Here is a 13034-nt window from a genome sequence, read left to right on the forward strand (position 1 = left end):
AAAAAAAAAGTAAGACTACAAACTGTGACACTGTGTGTTGAGATGCCAAGAAAGGTGATTCGGGAGTCAGAGGAAAAGGGAAGGAGAAACAGGAAGGCTCAGCACCCTCTGGGTGGGATTCCTCACTTTACACTCTCACTCCCTCAAACCAGGCTGGGAATTCACAGAGGTTGTGGAGCAGAGACCAAAGTCAACATCAAAACTCCTGGGGACAGGCCTTGCCCCTTTTTCCTTCAACCAGGCCGCTCCCTCCAAAATGGCAACACAGTCTTACCTCGAAGGCAGAGAAAAGTAAGAAAATCTTCTGTCTTAGGCTTCCTTTTAGAGAGGTCAGAAATTTGAGTAGCTGGAGGGGGTAGCAATGGCTCCACTATCTTTACTGGAGTTGTGCTGGGACTATTCGGCTGGGATTGAGCAAACTTCCTTTGTGCTTGCAGCCTGGGCCTGTAAAAGCAAAAGAAAATTAACAACAAGCAGAGATCGGAGGATATAGATCTACCTGCAGCAATAAAATCATGACACAGAAGGGAAGAGAGACCTTATTTCAAGCAAACTCTTTGTTTCTAATTAAGGTTCTCTATATCTCTCTCACTCTTGTAAACCACAAGCCTGCTTTAAAGGGCAATAAATTTGCTTTAAAGGGCTACATTCTCTACACTGATATAAAATATGCACCATGAGCATGTGTGTACGTTTGCACACAAGCGCGTGCCTGTGCACAAACCAGTGTGTGCCTGGGTATCTCCAAAGCGGCATGCGGTATTAGGTGACACGGGATTAATGACTTTTGTGCTTCTTCACAAATCATCTGCCACATTTATTTAGCATTCTGTGCTTTAACATGATACTATCACAAACACATGCACAACTGCCTTCATATTGTGTAAGGACACCCCGTCCACCTTAGCCTGTCACTGACCTGGTCTCACACCCCCAGAGGAAGTAGTCTCCCCATCTCTAAGCTCTTCTAACTCCAAGTCAGCCAAATAAATCCACCTGGAATTAAAGCTTGTAATGCAGGGGGTGGGGGGAGGGGGGGGAAGATCACTTCTCTAGTCTATTCAAAACCCCTCCTTCATGCCCAAATTATGGGTTACCTTCTGCCCACACAAAAAGTCCAAAGTCCTTAGTTAGGGATTTGAAAAACTGGCCTTAACCTACATTTCTCAGGCCTCTCCCCTATTACCATCCTACGTAGATACCAAACCCCTAATTTATCCTTTGGTGTCTACAAATCACAACTTCAATCTCCTTAATCAGACATTGTTCATTCACACAATTTTACATGTCAGACACTCTATTAATTTGAATCCTAATGACTCTTGGAAAGGTTTCTTTACTTTTTTCCTAACGCTGTAGCCAGTAACCGTTTTCCTTTATCTACCCAAGTGTTTTTACCCCCTGTATAACTGGCTTGACCTTTACCATAAATTGCCTCCTATTAGCTCTTCCTTGAATTTTCAAGATATCAACAGCCTAATGGAAAATAAACACCTTTGAGGATGTGAACCTGTACGTGTCCTGCTTTAAACCACCTCTCTGGCCCTGCTCACAAAGATGCTCAAGAAACAGTATTTGAGAGCAGGGAAAAAACAAGAATCGAAAAGCAGCCCTACGGCACAGGGCTTTAAACGGATCTGCTCAGAACCCCAAACTGGAGTCAATCCCTATGTGGGTGGGGCTGATAAAGCCACCCCAGCTCAAGGCTGCTTTGAGTATTACATATATTTATAATTCTACAGCACGAACAAGTCTTCCCTTAACTATCGCTGAGATCATGGAAAACAGTAAGCATAGTATCTTTAACTGCGGGTGCTCAAAATACCCTAACATTTTAAGTTAACATTGTAGTATTTAACAAAATAACCCCCACACACACACACTGGTTTTCCACTTTGTAAAAATTAGCTCCCTTAAGTTTTAACCTCCCGTGTCCTGCCCAGACTCAACTCTTGCCTCCCTTACGACCCACCAGAAACACTCCTGAATAGGTCATATTCCCAATATGAACTGACATTTGATCAACAGGGAGACAGCATGACTGCTGCATACTAACTGGGCAACAACCCTCAGTCCCTAAAATCTTACAAACGTCACAAATTAATCAAAAGCACTTCAGAACCCAGGAATAACCAGAGGAAAACAGCCACATAACACGGTTTAACAGAAATTCCAAATGTCATAAATGGTAAGGGAATAAAACAATGTTCCCATTCCTGTGTTGTGAGGAACAAAGACCTCTTTTTTTGCAACCAACTGACTGTCCAGAAGATGAGAGAGCAGAAGTGTGTGCTGGGAGAGCCTCCAAGCCCAGAGGACTGACCTTCAAGGAGGATCAGATGGGGGTGGTGTGTGTGTGTGTGTGTGTGTGTGTGTGTGTGTGTGTGTGTGTGTGTGTGTGTGTGTGTGTGTGTGTGTGTGTGTGTGTGTGTGTGTGTGTGCGTGCGTGCCTCCAAGCCCAGAGGACTGACCTTCAAGGAGGATCAGATGGGGGTGGTGTGTGTGTGTGTGTGTGTGTGTGTGTGTGTGTGTGTGTGTGTGTGTGTGTGTGTGTGTGTGTGTGTGTGTGTGCGTGCCTCCAAGCCCAGAGGACTGACCTTCAAGGAGGATCAGATGGGGGTGGTGTGTGTGTGTGTGTGTGTGTGTGTGTGTGTGTGTGTGTGCGCCTCCAAGCCCAGAGGACTGACCTTCAAGGAGGATCAGATGGGGGTGGTGTGTGTGTGTGTGTGTGTGTGTGTGTGTGTGTGTGTGTGTGTGTGTGTGAGCCTCCAAGCCCAGAGGACTGACCTTCAAGGAGGATCAGATGGGGGTGGTGTGTGTGTGTGTGTGTGTGTGTGTGTGTGTGTGTGTGTGTGTGTGTCCCCGACTGAGAGATGTAAGGCGCAGTGCTTCTCAAACCTTCGCAGAAGAGGATCCGTTTTGCATTTGGTTCCCCCTCACGGTCCCCTTTAGATTTTCTGTCTTTTACAAATGGATATTTTTATAAGATAATTATTGTAGGGGGAAAATGAAAGACATAAACTACAAGCTCAAATTTATTATTAGACTCACAGACATAAAATCACCCTGTTCAACTGCTTTAACATGCTCACTGCTCACTCTCCATTTCTCTATTCAGCTCACTGGCACCAGGCAGCAAACAGCCCGTGCCTTGAGCAGGATCACTTCAGAGAAAGGACAGGATACAGAAAAGTAGATAGCAGCGCCATGCCCTGCCACCCTCAGGGTGGACTGAGCCCAAGAGAACTACCCTCCTCTTCCAACAAGCTCCTTCTCTCCTCCAACTTGCCCTTCCTGTTAAAAGAAAACCCCTGTAATGTTTTCCTACTGAAAAGGGGTTTTAATTGGCAATTTTCTGATTTGTACATCTTCATTTAAATGGACACAACTCACACTCTGGGCATTAAGGGGGCTTTATGGAATCACTGCCTGTACGTGAACAGGATGTTCCGTGTTTACTGCTTTCTCAAAAGTCGGCAATGACAAATGCCACACATAATGAGAAGACGGCACAGCCTGAATGAAAAACAAACACGCAAACACAGATGACAGAGCAGGACACGGAAAAACATTCTACAATTTCATAACCTCAAAGATAAATGCTCCGACCGTTGCTCAAATAAAAGGCGCTTTTTCCCTGATGACTTTCTCAGGGAGGCTATGAAAAATAAGGGCATAACAGATTAAAAAGCGGCAGTAAAATAAATTACCCCTCAGAGGACTAAGCCAAGCTCCCAAGTGATGAAGTATTTGTGAGACGCAGATGAAAGCAGGACCTAAAGAACAAGACAAACCAATATCTTGTTTTAAAGAGGCCAGAAGAATCCGTACTTTGTGCAAAGTGCAGGTCTGCGGTTTGGCTTTGTGTGTGCGGGTCCCGGGGGATTACAAAGGTGTGGCTTTGCTTTGCTGTCCCCACGCAACAGAAGAGCTTGAATGACACAACTCAGAGGCCAAATCCAGGGAGGAAGCACTCTTAGCCATTCGGGGTATGTTTGCGGGATAGGTGATTCATTCTAGAGTGTCCGATACGAGGAAATGAGTGTATGTTATTAAAATCAGTACAGAAAGGGGGCGGGGAGGTCCAGATGTGCTGAAGACCTAGGTTATCTGCACCTGGAGGTGCTGGGGAAAGAAGGAGGCTGGTGTGCGGGAGAGGACAGGCATGATCAGACACCCACCAACGGCGGTGGAGCTCCAGGAGGGCCTGTACTCAGCTGCTGGGCGCCAGCCGTGATCAGGCCAGCAAGATGGGAGCCATCCATCCCTCCACCAGGAACACCCTCCAGTCCATTACCAGGGCGAAGATGCTTTAAATGGAAATTTAGGTTGAACTAAGGGAGTTCAGAGCCACCCAGGGGTGGGGCTGGAGAGAGTGTGGAGCTCCTGGGCATCAAGGGAAGAAACAAGCAGAATGTAGGGCCTCCAAAGGCTTTTTTGCCTGAAGTTTAGCCAGGAGGGCCTTTGCTTCGCGTTGGTAATGCACAGCAAGCCAGAATGCAGAAAATACAGAGGGCGTCTGTCCCACACAAACCACAGGAGTGTCAAGTGGCACAAGACTCACTTCTGTGTTGATCTTTTATTAACTGATCCAGGCAGGAATTTCCCTTACAGAAGACTCCTCCGTGCCAGGAAGGTCAATGAAACCAACTAAAACCAAACTCTCCAGCAAGCCGAAGAAACTTAAACCAACTGAGGAAGAAATGTGCAAATACATGTATATATGAATACATACATTGAGGGTAACCTTTTATTTACAGTGTGTTAAAATCTAGGGTTGAGGGGCAGTGAGGCTTAGGGAACAGAAGTGGTTTCAGATCAAATCATCGCTGTTCCTCACCTTCTGTGGTGTAAATGTGTGTATGTGAATTGAAAGAGTAAAATATTCAGAGAGCAAGTTCAGAGAATGCAGAGCTTGCTATCTGAAGCCCTTGTCGTGGGTAAGGCCATCTGGGTGTCCCTTTTCTAGAAGGGACAGGAGCCCCATGGCAACCCAGTCACAACAAAGCTCAGCCCTGCTGGTGTGAATCCCATTTAAGCAAAAGTGCCTCTTTTTGGGGGCGTTGGCGGGGGGGGGGGGGGAGATGTGTTGATACGAACGTTGCTTTACTGATCTGATCCCCCCAGAGTGTCAACTCTATGTAGAAATAAATGCTCTTAGGATAGAGGCAAAGGTTCTCAGGGGACCCTGCTTTCTCCAGACTGCTCCCTCTGGCTGGAATGCTTCTCCCCTTTATCTCACCATGGCTGGCTTCTTCCTATAATCCAGCGAGGGGAACATTCCAGCCTGCTGCTTTTTACAGAATCACGTTTTCCATGTCTCTGTTCAAAAGTCTCCTCCTCAGAGAGACTGAGCCATCCTCAAATAGCACATCCCCCAGGACCTCCCGCTCAACTCCATTTCCATTCCTCTGCCCTTCGATGGCCTACAGAGTGGGCTCTCCTGCCAGGGCCTCCTTATGTCCTATGTCTGCATGTACGGGCTGCCGCGTGTCGAGGGCGAGCCCTCCGTAGGTGTTGAGAGAGAAGGGCAGGAACACTGCGCTGCTGTCCCATTTATGAACAATACCACTTCCTCACTCATTCCTTAGGAATCACACGTTTTTTGAGCAGAGGGGCAGAGGGCATGGCAATCCGGAGGTGGCAGGGAGATGGCTGGACAGATCTGAAACGGACCCAAGAGCTACAGGAGAGGCCTGTGGTTCTGCCACCAGTAAAGTTATTGGCCATCCCAGGATACGGCTCCGCGAAGGTCAAGTGGAATCCAGTTTCACTAAGAATCAGTTTCGGAAGCACCTGCCTGTTCGGTCACAATTTCCTCCGCCACCACCGGCACCGCTTATTGAGAATTTACTGAGCCACTTGCCCATCAGGAGCATCATCGAACAAAATCCAGTTAAGGTCGCGTCCTGGCTGTCAACCACGCTGCGTCACAAGGTACCCCCCCACCCCAAGGCACGCCGCTGCACCCCACGTGTCCACACGCAGGACACCTGTCCCTGGGCCACAATCCGCTGGCCCAGGTGTGGAAGTCCTGCCACGCGCCCCTGCACACGAGACCACCGCACGTCAGAGACGGCGCTTCCTGACGAGCTGCGTGAGCTGGAGCGGAGGGCGTCCGTCTTCTCCCTCCTCTCCTCCACGCCCCACGGTTCACAGTGAAGCCTTCTCTCATGTGGGATTCGCTGGCACCAGGGCCAACAGCCAAAGGAATGTTTCGCTTGATCACATAAAATTTTACCCCAATAAGTCTTCAAATATATTTCATATTTAGGTTAAAAAGAAAAAAAGTACAGCACCTTTATGGGAATAGAGAAGCAGACCAAAATAAACACTAGCGTTATTTTCCAAGTTAACAGATAAATTCCAAGACAAAGCTTGTAAAGAAAACCCACTGGTGGCTGACCACGTCCTGTGCCAAATACTGTTTGTTCTGTAACACTCTCCCGGTGCCCTCTCCTGCCCTCCCCAAATCCTGCCTTTGGAAGCCTCCGGGCAGCCCGCCATCACTGTGGCACTGTGTCTCCGGGTCTCCTCTGGGGTTACCTACAGGATAGAGTTAACCGGCTTATTGCTATCTGTGTGCTCAATCTCTAGGGCAGCCCTAAATATGGCACAACAGCAATTTCTAGGTTAATTAAATTCCATTTCTGCCCAGGATTTCTGATAGTTTACAAACCCATGAAGGACGAGCGGTATGCACGCAACGCAGCTGGACAAGGCGGGAGCGAGGGGGACGAGGGGGTCTAAGGCAGTGCCCAGCCGGTCCTTATGGAGGGCCGTGTGTGCCAAACACCATCTTATTAACTTAATTTTCCAATATTAAAAACATAAGCTGGTAAATCCAGTTATTTAGATTACACCCCAAGTCTAAACAGAGAGCAAGGCATGGGTGGGAGCGCAGGGTGTGTGTTCACTCAAGAAAGAAAATGCGTTATATCCCACAAATGCAGAGGGACCCGCATAGCCAGGCTCTTTGTGCCGGTGTGGGAGCTGGCCCTGAAGCTTTGCCAATTTGCTGAAAGGCCTATTCAAAAAAAAAAAAAAAATTCCTGTGTTTCCATCTCCAAAATAAGTACCCACTCTATTCTACCCCCAGACACACACACACTACAGACCTGGCAGCTAGTCAAAGGAACAAGGGCGGGTGTGTGTTGGAGATTGTATGGGTCGGGCAGGGGATATCCCCTGCCCAGGGCAAGCTGCCCACCAAATTCAAATGCAAGTGCAGTTGCGGGCAAACCACACAGGATGGCTGTAAACATCCTGTATAGTAAAGAGAAAATAAACACATCCTCAAGTGAACCCAGAGGCTAGCAGAGACCAACGCACAGCAAACTTGGTAACGAGAAGCCCTGGCAACAGGCTCCATCCTTCGGCGCTCACGTCCCACCCTGCTCCAGAGTTACAATGGGTGTTTGTCTCATCGGGGTGTAGGGACTTCACCCAGTGACAGGAAAGGGAGGTCTGCAGGTCTGCATGAGAAGAGAAATGCCTGCTTTCAGGTGTTTCTGGAGATCTTGCCGTACTGGTTCAGAGGCCTCATTTCTTGGTTAACATAGAAAGACATGAAATTGTTTATGCTAAAAACCGCAGGATGTTAAATATTTGCAGCACTTGTCTTAAATTAAATTACACAGGCAACTAGAGTAAAAGTTTGCTATTAACCTGATATACCAAAAGGAACTTTTTTTGCTTGAATCTCCTGGAGATGAAACCCTGTAAAGTTCTGCTTGGTCAGAGTGGTACAAGGAAAAGAACCATGGTATCACAAAACCTGGGCTGCTTTGGTTCAACTACCTTGTGACCTTGGGCAAGCTGGGACTCTATTTCCTTGTTGGCAGAAGCAGTGGGGTGGGGTGGGGTGGGGTGGGGCGGGGCAGGGGAGGGAGGGGGGAGAACCCCTATGAAAAGGAAACAACTCAGGGTCCTTCTAGCTCCAATCTCCGCTGACCTCATCTATAAAACCTGAATATAGTCGTTCCTGTAATAATTCCTCTTGCATCATGATTTCATAATTCTGGTGACAAGTACTGATCTTAGCCTGTACCAAGTGGGAAATAAAAACCTCCAAAATGCCTGTGTTGCTAAAGATTGCTAGCGCCTACTTCCCAACTACAGGTTGTCAGGCAAAACAGCAATCGTGATAACTTCCAGATCTTGAGATACGCATACCGCCTTGCACTTTAGAAGGCAGAGGTGGAAAAACGTTTAAATATAGATGTTTCCAAAAAAAAAAAAAAAGATGGCACAATGCCAAAAGTTGTTGCATAATTCCCTTAACTACTAACTACTATGCTATCTATACTCTGCTGCCTTAAGGCTTAATCCTTCCAGTTAGGAATAAATCACTCATTTAGGAAAACACATGAACTTCCTTCAGAACCCTGAGATATCCTCAGGAAGGCTAACCTAACCACTTATAAGTATATTCATCAGCTCTACCCACCAAAAGGCCAGACGAAAGAGAAGGCAAGTACTGCAAACCCAAACACCACCCCGACTTCGGAAGATACTCCAAATGCTCACAAATAACTGCACTCCCTCAGAAAGTGGGCGGGCATCAGAGAGAAAGGTGAGCCTTCATTTTCTTTACCTCAGGTAAAAAGGGTCAGGGGAGAGAAAGGAGAATACCAAAAGTACTAAATATCTACAAGATACATGTGGTGTCTTCCCAAGTAAAACATCTGCTGGGCACACAAATCTCAGGCTGCTGGTGTGAGCCCACACAAATGGTATGAAAAGTAATACGCAGAACTGCTTTGGATCCCATTAATAAAATGATGCAATTATTATTTTTTTAAAGTCTGATGCAGCATCCTGAAGTGTCAAAGAACCGAGGCTGCCTGGAAGTCCTGACTCTGTCATGATCAAGGAAATATTTGACATTGACTTCTTTTGTGTTCTAGAAAGCAACCATGTCAAATTCGAGAGGGATCATCATTAATCAACAATTAAAGCGGCAACAAAGCCCTTTTGTTCTGTCAGTCACAAGTGTCACATGTGTTACAGTTTACCACCAATGGAAAGCCGCAGGTTTCGCCACCCCCAGGCCGCATAACCCTCTCCTTCTCGGGGATCCACCTCCAAACCCAGGATCTAGGAGCTGCAAATGCTCCTCTCCACAAAGACTGTTGGGTTCAGGGCAGTCCTGAGCAAAAACTGTTTACAGCAAAAGTAACAAAAGGATAACACGAGTCAGAAGACCAACACGTGGAAGTTAAAAGTCTTAATCCAGCATGGATCTGCCAAAGAAATGCCTAATACACTACTGTAGTTACAAGGTGTGAACAAGTTACCTAAAGTACACTCATCTGTAAAAGCCTCAGAGAACCAGTTGAAATGCTGATCTGCCTTTCCATTCATTCTCTCTTGAGGTGGGACTGCCAATTTTGTTTTTAAAAATACTATTTCAACAAGAACCCCAGCAGTTTCTCAATTTTAGGTTACTCAATACCCGGCTGCGAACTGCCAGAAAACTCCTCGAATCCTGGCAGAGACGATGGCTGGGAAGGGAGACCAAATGACTCTGTGAGGCAGGAATCATGTTTTACTTCGTTCTTTGAAGGAGAGAAGAAAAATACACGAAGAAATTCATCCTGCAATGTTACACAGTTCATTCATTAAACAACAGAACCCAGTGGAACCCTAGCAGTATAACTGAAAAGTCAATCCTATGGAAACTTCCCACCAGAAACATTCCCCATGGAGTTGTGCACAGGGTGAGACTCGAAAGTCCATCCGCACGTGATGGACCAAAGCACAAAGGCAGCGCTGGGAGAGCTAACCAGTCCCTGAAAGATACGGACGGAGTAGGCTTACTTCAGCTTCTCACATCCTCGGCCTCTTGGACAGTAAGTCTGCTAACAGGGATCTGCTTTATTTAAAGGACGGCAAATAGAAAAGGGATTCTGGACAACTTCCCCGCCCACTGGAAATCCCATGAAGTAGCCAACATGCACCAATAGGTGGCAGTAGACAGTCTTTAGACACCAGCTCTGGGATCACCCCTGAAAGGGGAATTATGACTTTCGCAGATTTATGATAAGCCTGGCATTAACCAATTTTTAGTACCTGCACTAAAATCTGATGCCAGCTAAGTAAGAAACCAGCCACTTTTCACAGAAAGTAAGAGATGAACAATGTCAGCAATAGCGTTTAACCCAACAACTCAATTACAACTCAAGTGCCTTGCTTGCATATGGAAAATACACAGCAACTCACAATCCAACATTTTATATCTTGAAAATATACCTAGGGCTAAAATCCACTGGATTCCCTCCCCCAAAAGTGATTTTTTTACCACGCAGAAAAGTAAGAAAAGGCAAAACTAAAGTAATGCACCATGGTTCTAATATGCTTCCTTCCCTGGGAAGCCCAGAGTATTCATTTTGGGGCTCTGATAGAAATTTATTTAGTAGGCTGAAACATAATCACGTGTAATGTTCAAAGTATGGGTGTTACTTAAGCTATCACCAACCAAAATGCAGAGGGAAGTCTGTTCTGTGATAAAAGGATACACTACAATCCACACAAATTGTCTCTTCCTGAATGTTTATAAAAGAGGTCTAGGATTTTATGACAACTGCTAAAGTTAAAAAACATGACCATAATTAAAAAGAATCTGCTAATCACTAATGAACATAAGAGCCATTATCCTCCCTTCTTTTCGCTGTTTGTGCTCTGTGATCCTGGAGGTACCACACGTTCTCCCAATGAAAAACAGGAGCTCACAGCATCCCACACTCGGAGACTCAGCCCAGGCTCAGTGTCACTGGAGGCTGCCGTGAAGGACCCAGCAGACACAACAGTGGCACAGAAATTTAAATAAAAACCCAAGAACCTGTATCAATTCAAAGGAGGCAAAAGAGAGTCATGGCATAGAACTCACCTTCCTTTCTAACAAGGCCTAGGATACCCTCAAGCAATGCTGAACTTCTACCAACGTTCAGGGCTGCAGAAGGTAACCATATGTCAGGCCAGGAAGCAGAAACATTTATCCAAATGGCATCGCTATATAAAACCAAACCAAGTGGACTTTTAAACCAGACGGGCCAGGGGAATGGAGGCCAACTCAAACCTTCCAACTCAGCCAGGATCGTCTCTCATTTACACTCTTAACACCCATTCTGGGACCCAAGAGGCCTCTCCCCAATATAAAAGTCCCCTCACTTCTTCCTTGTCAACCACCTGGGAGTCCCAGATGGACTCTGCAGGATATGAACCCACAGGCCCTAATACCTGAGGTCAAGGGAGCACTAAGTGGAAAGGGGTCACGTCTGTGGGCGGCAGCAAATGACAAGCAGAGACTCACCAAACATCTGCAGGACACACACATCCACCGTAACTGTGTGTGGCTCAAAAGATCCCTCGCAGGGGTCTAGTGACAGTGTCTTCTGACTAGACCTCACTTACATCACAAAATGAGAATTTCTCCAAGAGGGAAAAGTTGGTCTCTGACTCACAAGGGGCCCTGTCATCAAATATGTTTTCTTACACCCATTTAACCAACAAAACCCTGCTGTTAATAAGACGAGTGACTTATCACTCCTTTCCAGAGATACTATATTTGAATTTGCTGAGATGCTATAAAAGCAGCTCAAAGGACTTTCAAAGGCTTTGAGCAAGGCCAGCTGCAGAAAACCCCAAGAGGCGAGACTGGCAGTACACAGAAATCCAAACAAGCCCTCCCCTTGGCCCAGTGCTGTCAGTGACTAGTTATCGCTTTTCCGTCTGCAACATTCAAATGCCCTGACAAGTTCTGATCCTCACCAAGTTCCAGGAAACGACCACAGGAAAGTCCAACCTCTTATATGGGACTCAAGATAAACACCCAAGCTGTATGCACCACTTCAGCAACTCCGAAGGGCTGAAAGACTTCCTGTTCAATTAAGCCCTTCATTAATCCTTCCTGCTCGAGCCCATTTTCGTGTCCATAAACAGGAAACAATGAAGCCACAGGTCAGCCTCCTTCACTGCAGCTCATATACCCTCCAAAGAAGGCCACAGGTCCACCTTCTGTCCTAGGTGCTGTCACAAAGCCTCGGCATTGCCTGGCTCCTCCCATCTTCTCTGTATGGCCGTACAAGAGAGGACAGAGAACAAAAAGTAGAGAAAAGAGGGAAAGAAATGGGAGAGAATCCCAGTGTTCTCCATGATTCTAATAAACTGTGAAAATGGCGGGCAGGGGGGAGATAATTCAACCGATGGAAACCTCCAATAATCAACATTTATGAACTGAAAGTTTAAAAAGTGACTAACCTCTAAACACTTATTTTTTTAACCCCAAACTCAAAGCTAGTTTCCGTGGGTCCTCCCACACCAGGAACAGTCAGTTTTTGTGACGCTTCCCATGGGCAGACGTGTTGTTTTCCCATGGCCCCATTCTCTCCCATTCCACTGCCCAGCCCAGAGGAGAATGTAAGCCCCTTCCACTGAGTGGCGAGACACTTGGCCACGGGAACCTCCCACGTGGCTCTTCTCGCTGCGCTGCACCGCCACCACCAGGCAAGCCAGCTCTGGAGGAAAAGGAGAACCCCAAGGTGCAATTTAAGGACGGGTGCTGGTAGGGGCCCCGTGAAGGAGGGGACGCGAGCGAGAAGACGGTCACATCTTCCCAAATGGTCCGAACCCATGACGTGCTGAGGCATCATGGAAACAAATGACATCCTCCCCTTCTCTGTAACCCACTGATTAACTCAAAGAAACAGAAGCTACTTAAATGCAAGCTTCCTCACGGTTAGCTTTAGCAAAATGCCAGGGCTGCAAGCCGGATAGATCTGAATCCTGTTCGTAAAGATGCGGGTGGCAGGCCATGGGGGCCAGGAGGCGTGGAACTACTCCCTTTAGAAGAAGTCTCTTCAATTCTACCAGCCTAAACATGCCCTAATGGTCTCCCTTTGATCAAAGAGACATCCATCTTCCACTGTGTCAATACGATGCCAAACACCACGCTCCCAGCCATCCATCAGCCCTGGGAAGGGTCGGAAGGCCCCGCCCTCAGCAATTTGTAAATGAGCATATGTAGGAGAACA

The 13034-nt window shown here is 46.8% G+C and overlaps 1 protein-coding gene across 11 annotated transcripts in view; it reads right to left on the bottom strand.

Moving 5' to 3' along the window:
* The window catches only part of JARID2 (jumonji and AT-rich interaction domain containing 2), a 242564-nt gene that overhangs the window by 62163 nt on the left and 167367 nt on the right, over nucleotides 1-13034 (bottom strand). For 9 of the 11 annotated variants that reach the window (XR_007479888.1, XM_033434865.2, XM_049716354.1 and 6 more), the window contains one exon: nucleotides 275-444. The exons of the other annotated variants lie outside the window; for them this stretch is intronic. Coding sequence is in view for 4 of the 9 variants with exons in the window: in XM_033434865.2 (XP_033290756.1) it covers nucleotides 275-444 (170 nt within the window). In the remaining 5 variants the exon portion in view is untranslated. The remainder of the gene's footprint in view (nucleotides 1-274; nucleotides 445-13034) is intronic. 11 annotated transcript variants of the gene reach the window in all.

Source organism: Orcinus orca, chromosome 10 (genome assembly GCF_937001465.1).
Source record: "Orcinus orca chromosome 10, mOrcOrc1.1, whole genome shotgun sequence".
Classification (NCBI taxonomy): Eukaryota; Metazoa; Chordata; class Mammalia; order Artiodactyla; family Delphinidae; genus Orcinus; species Orcinus orca.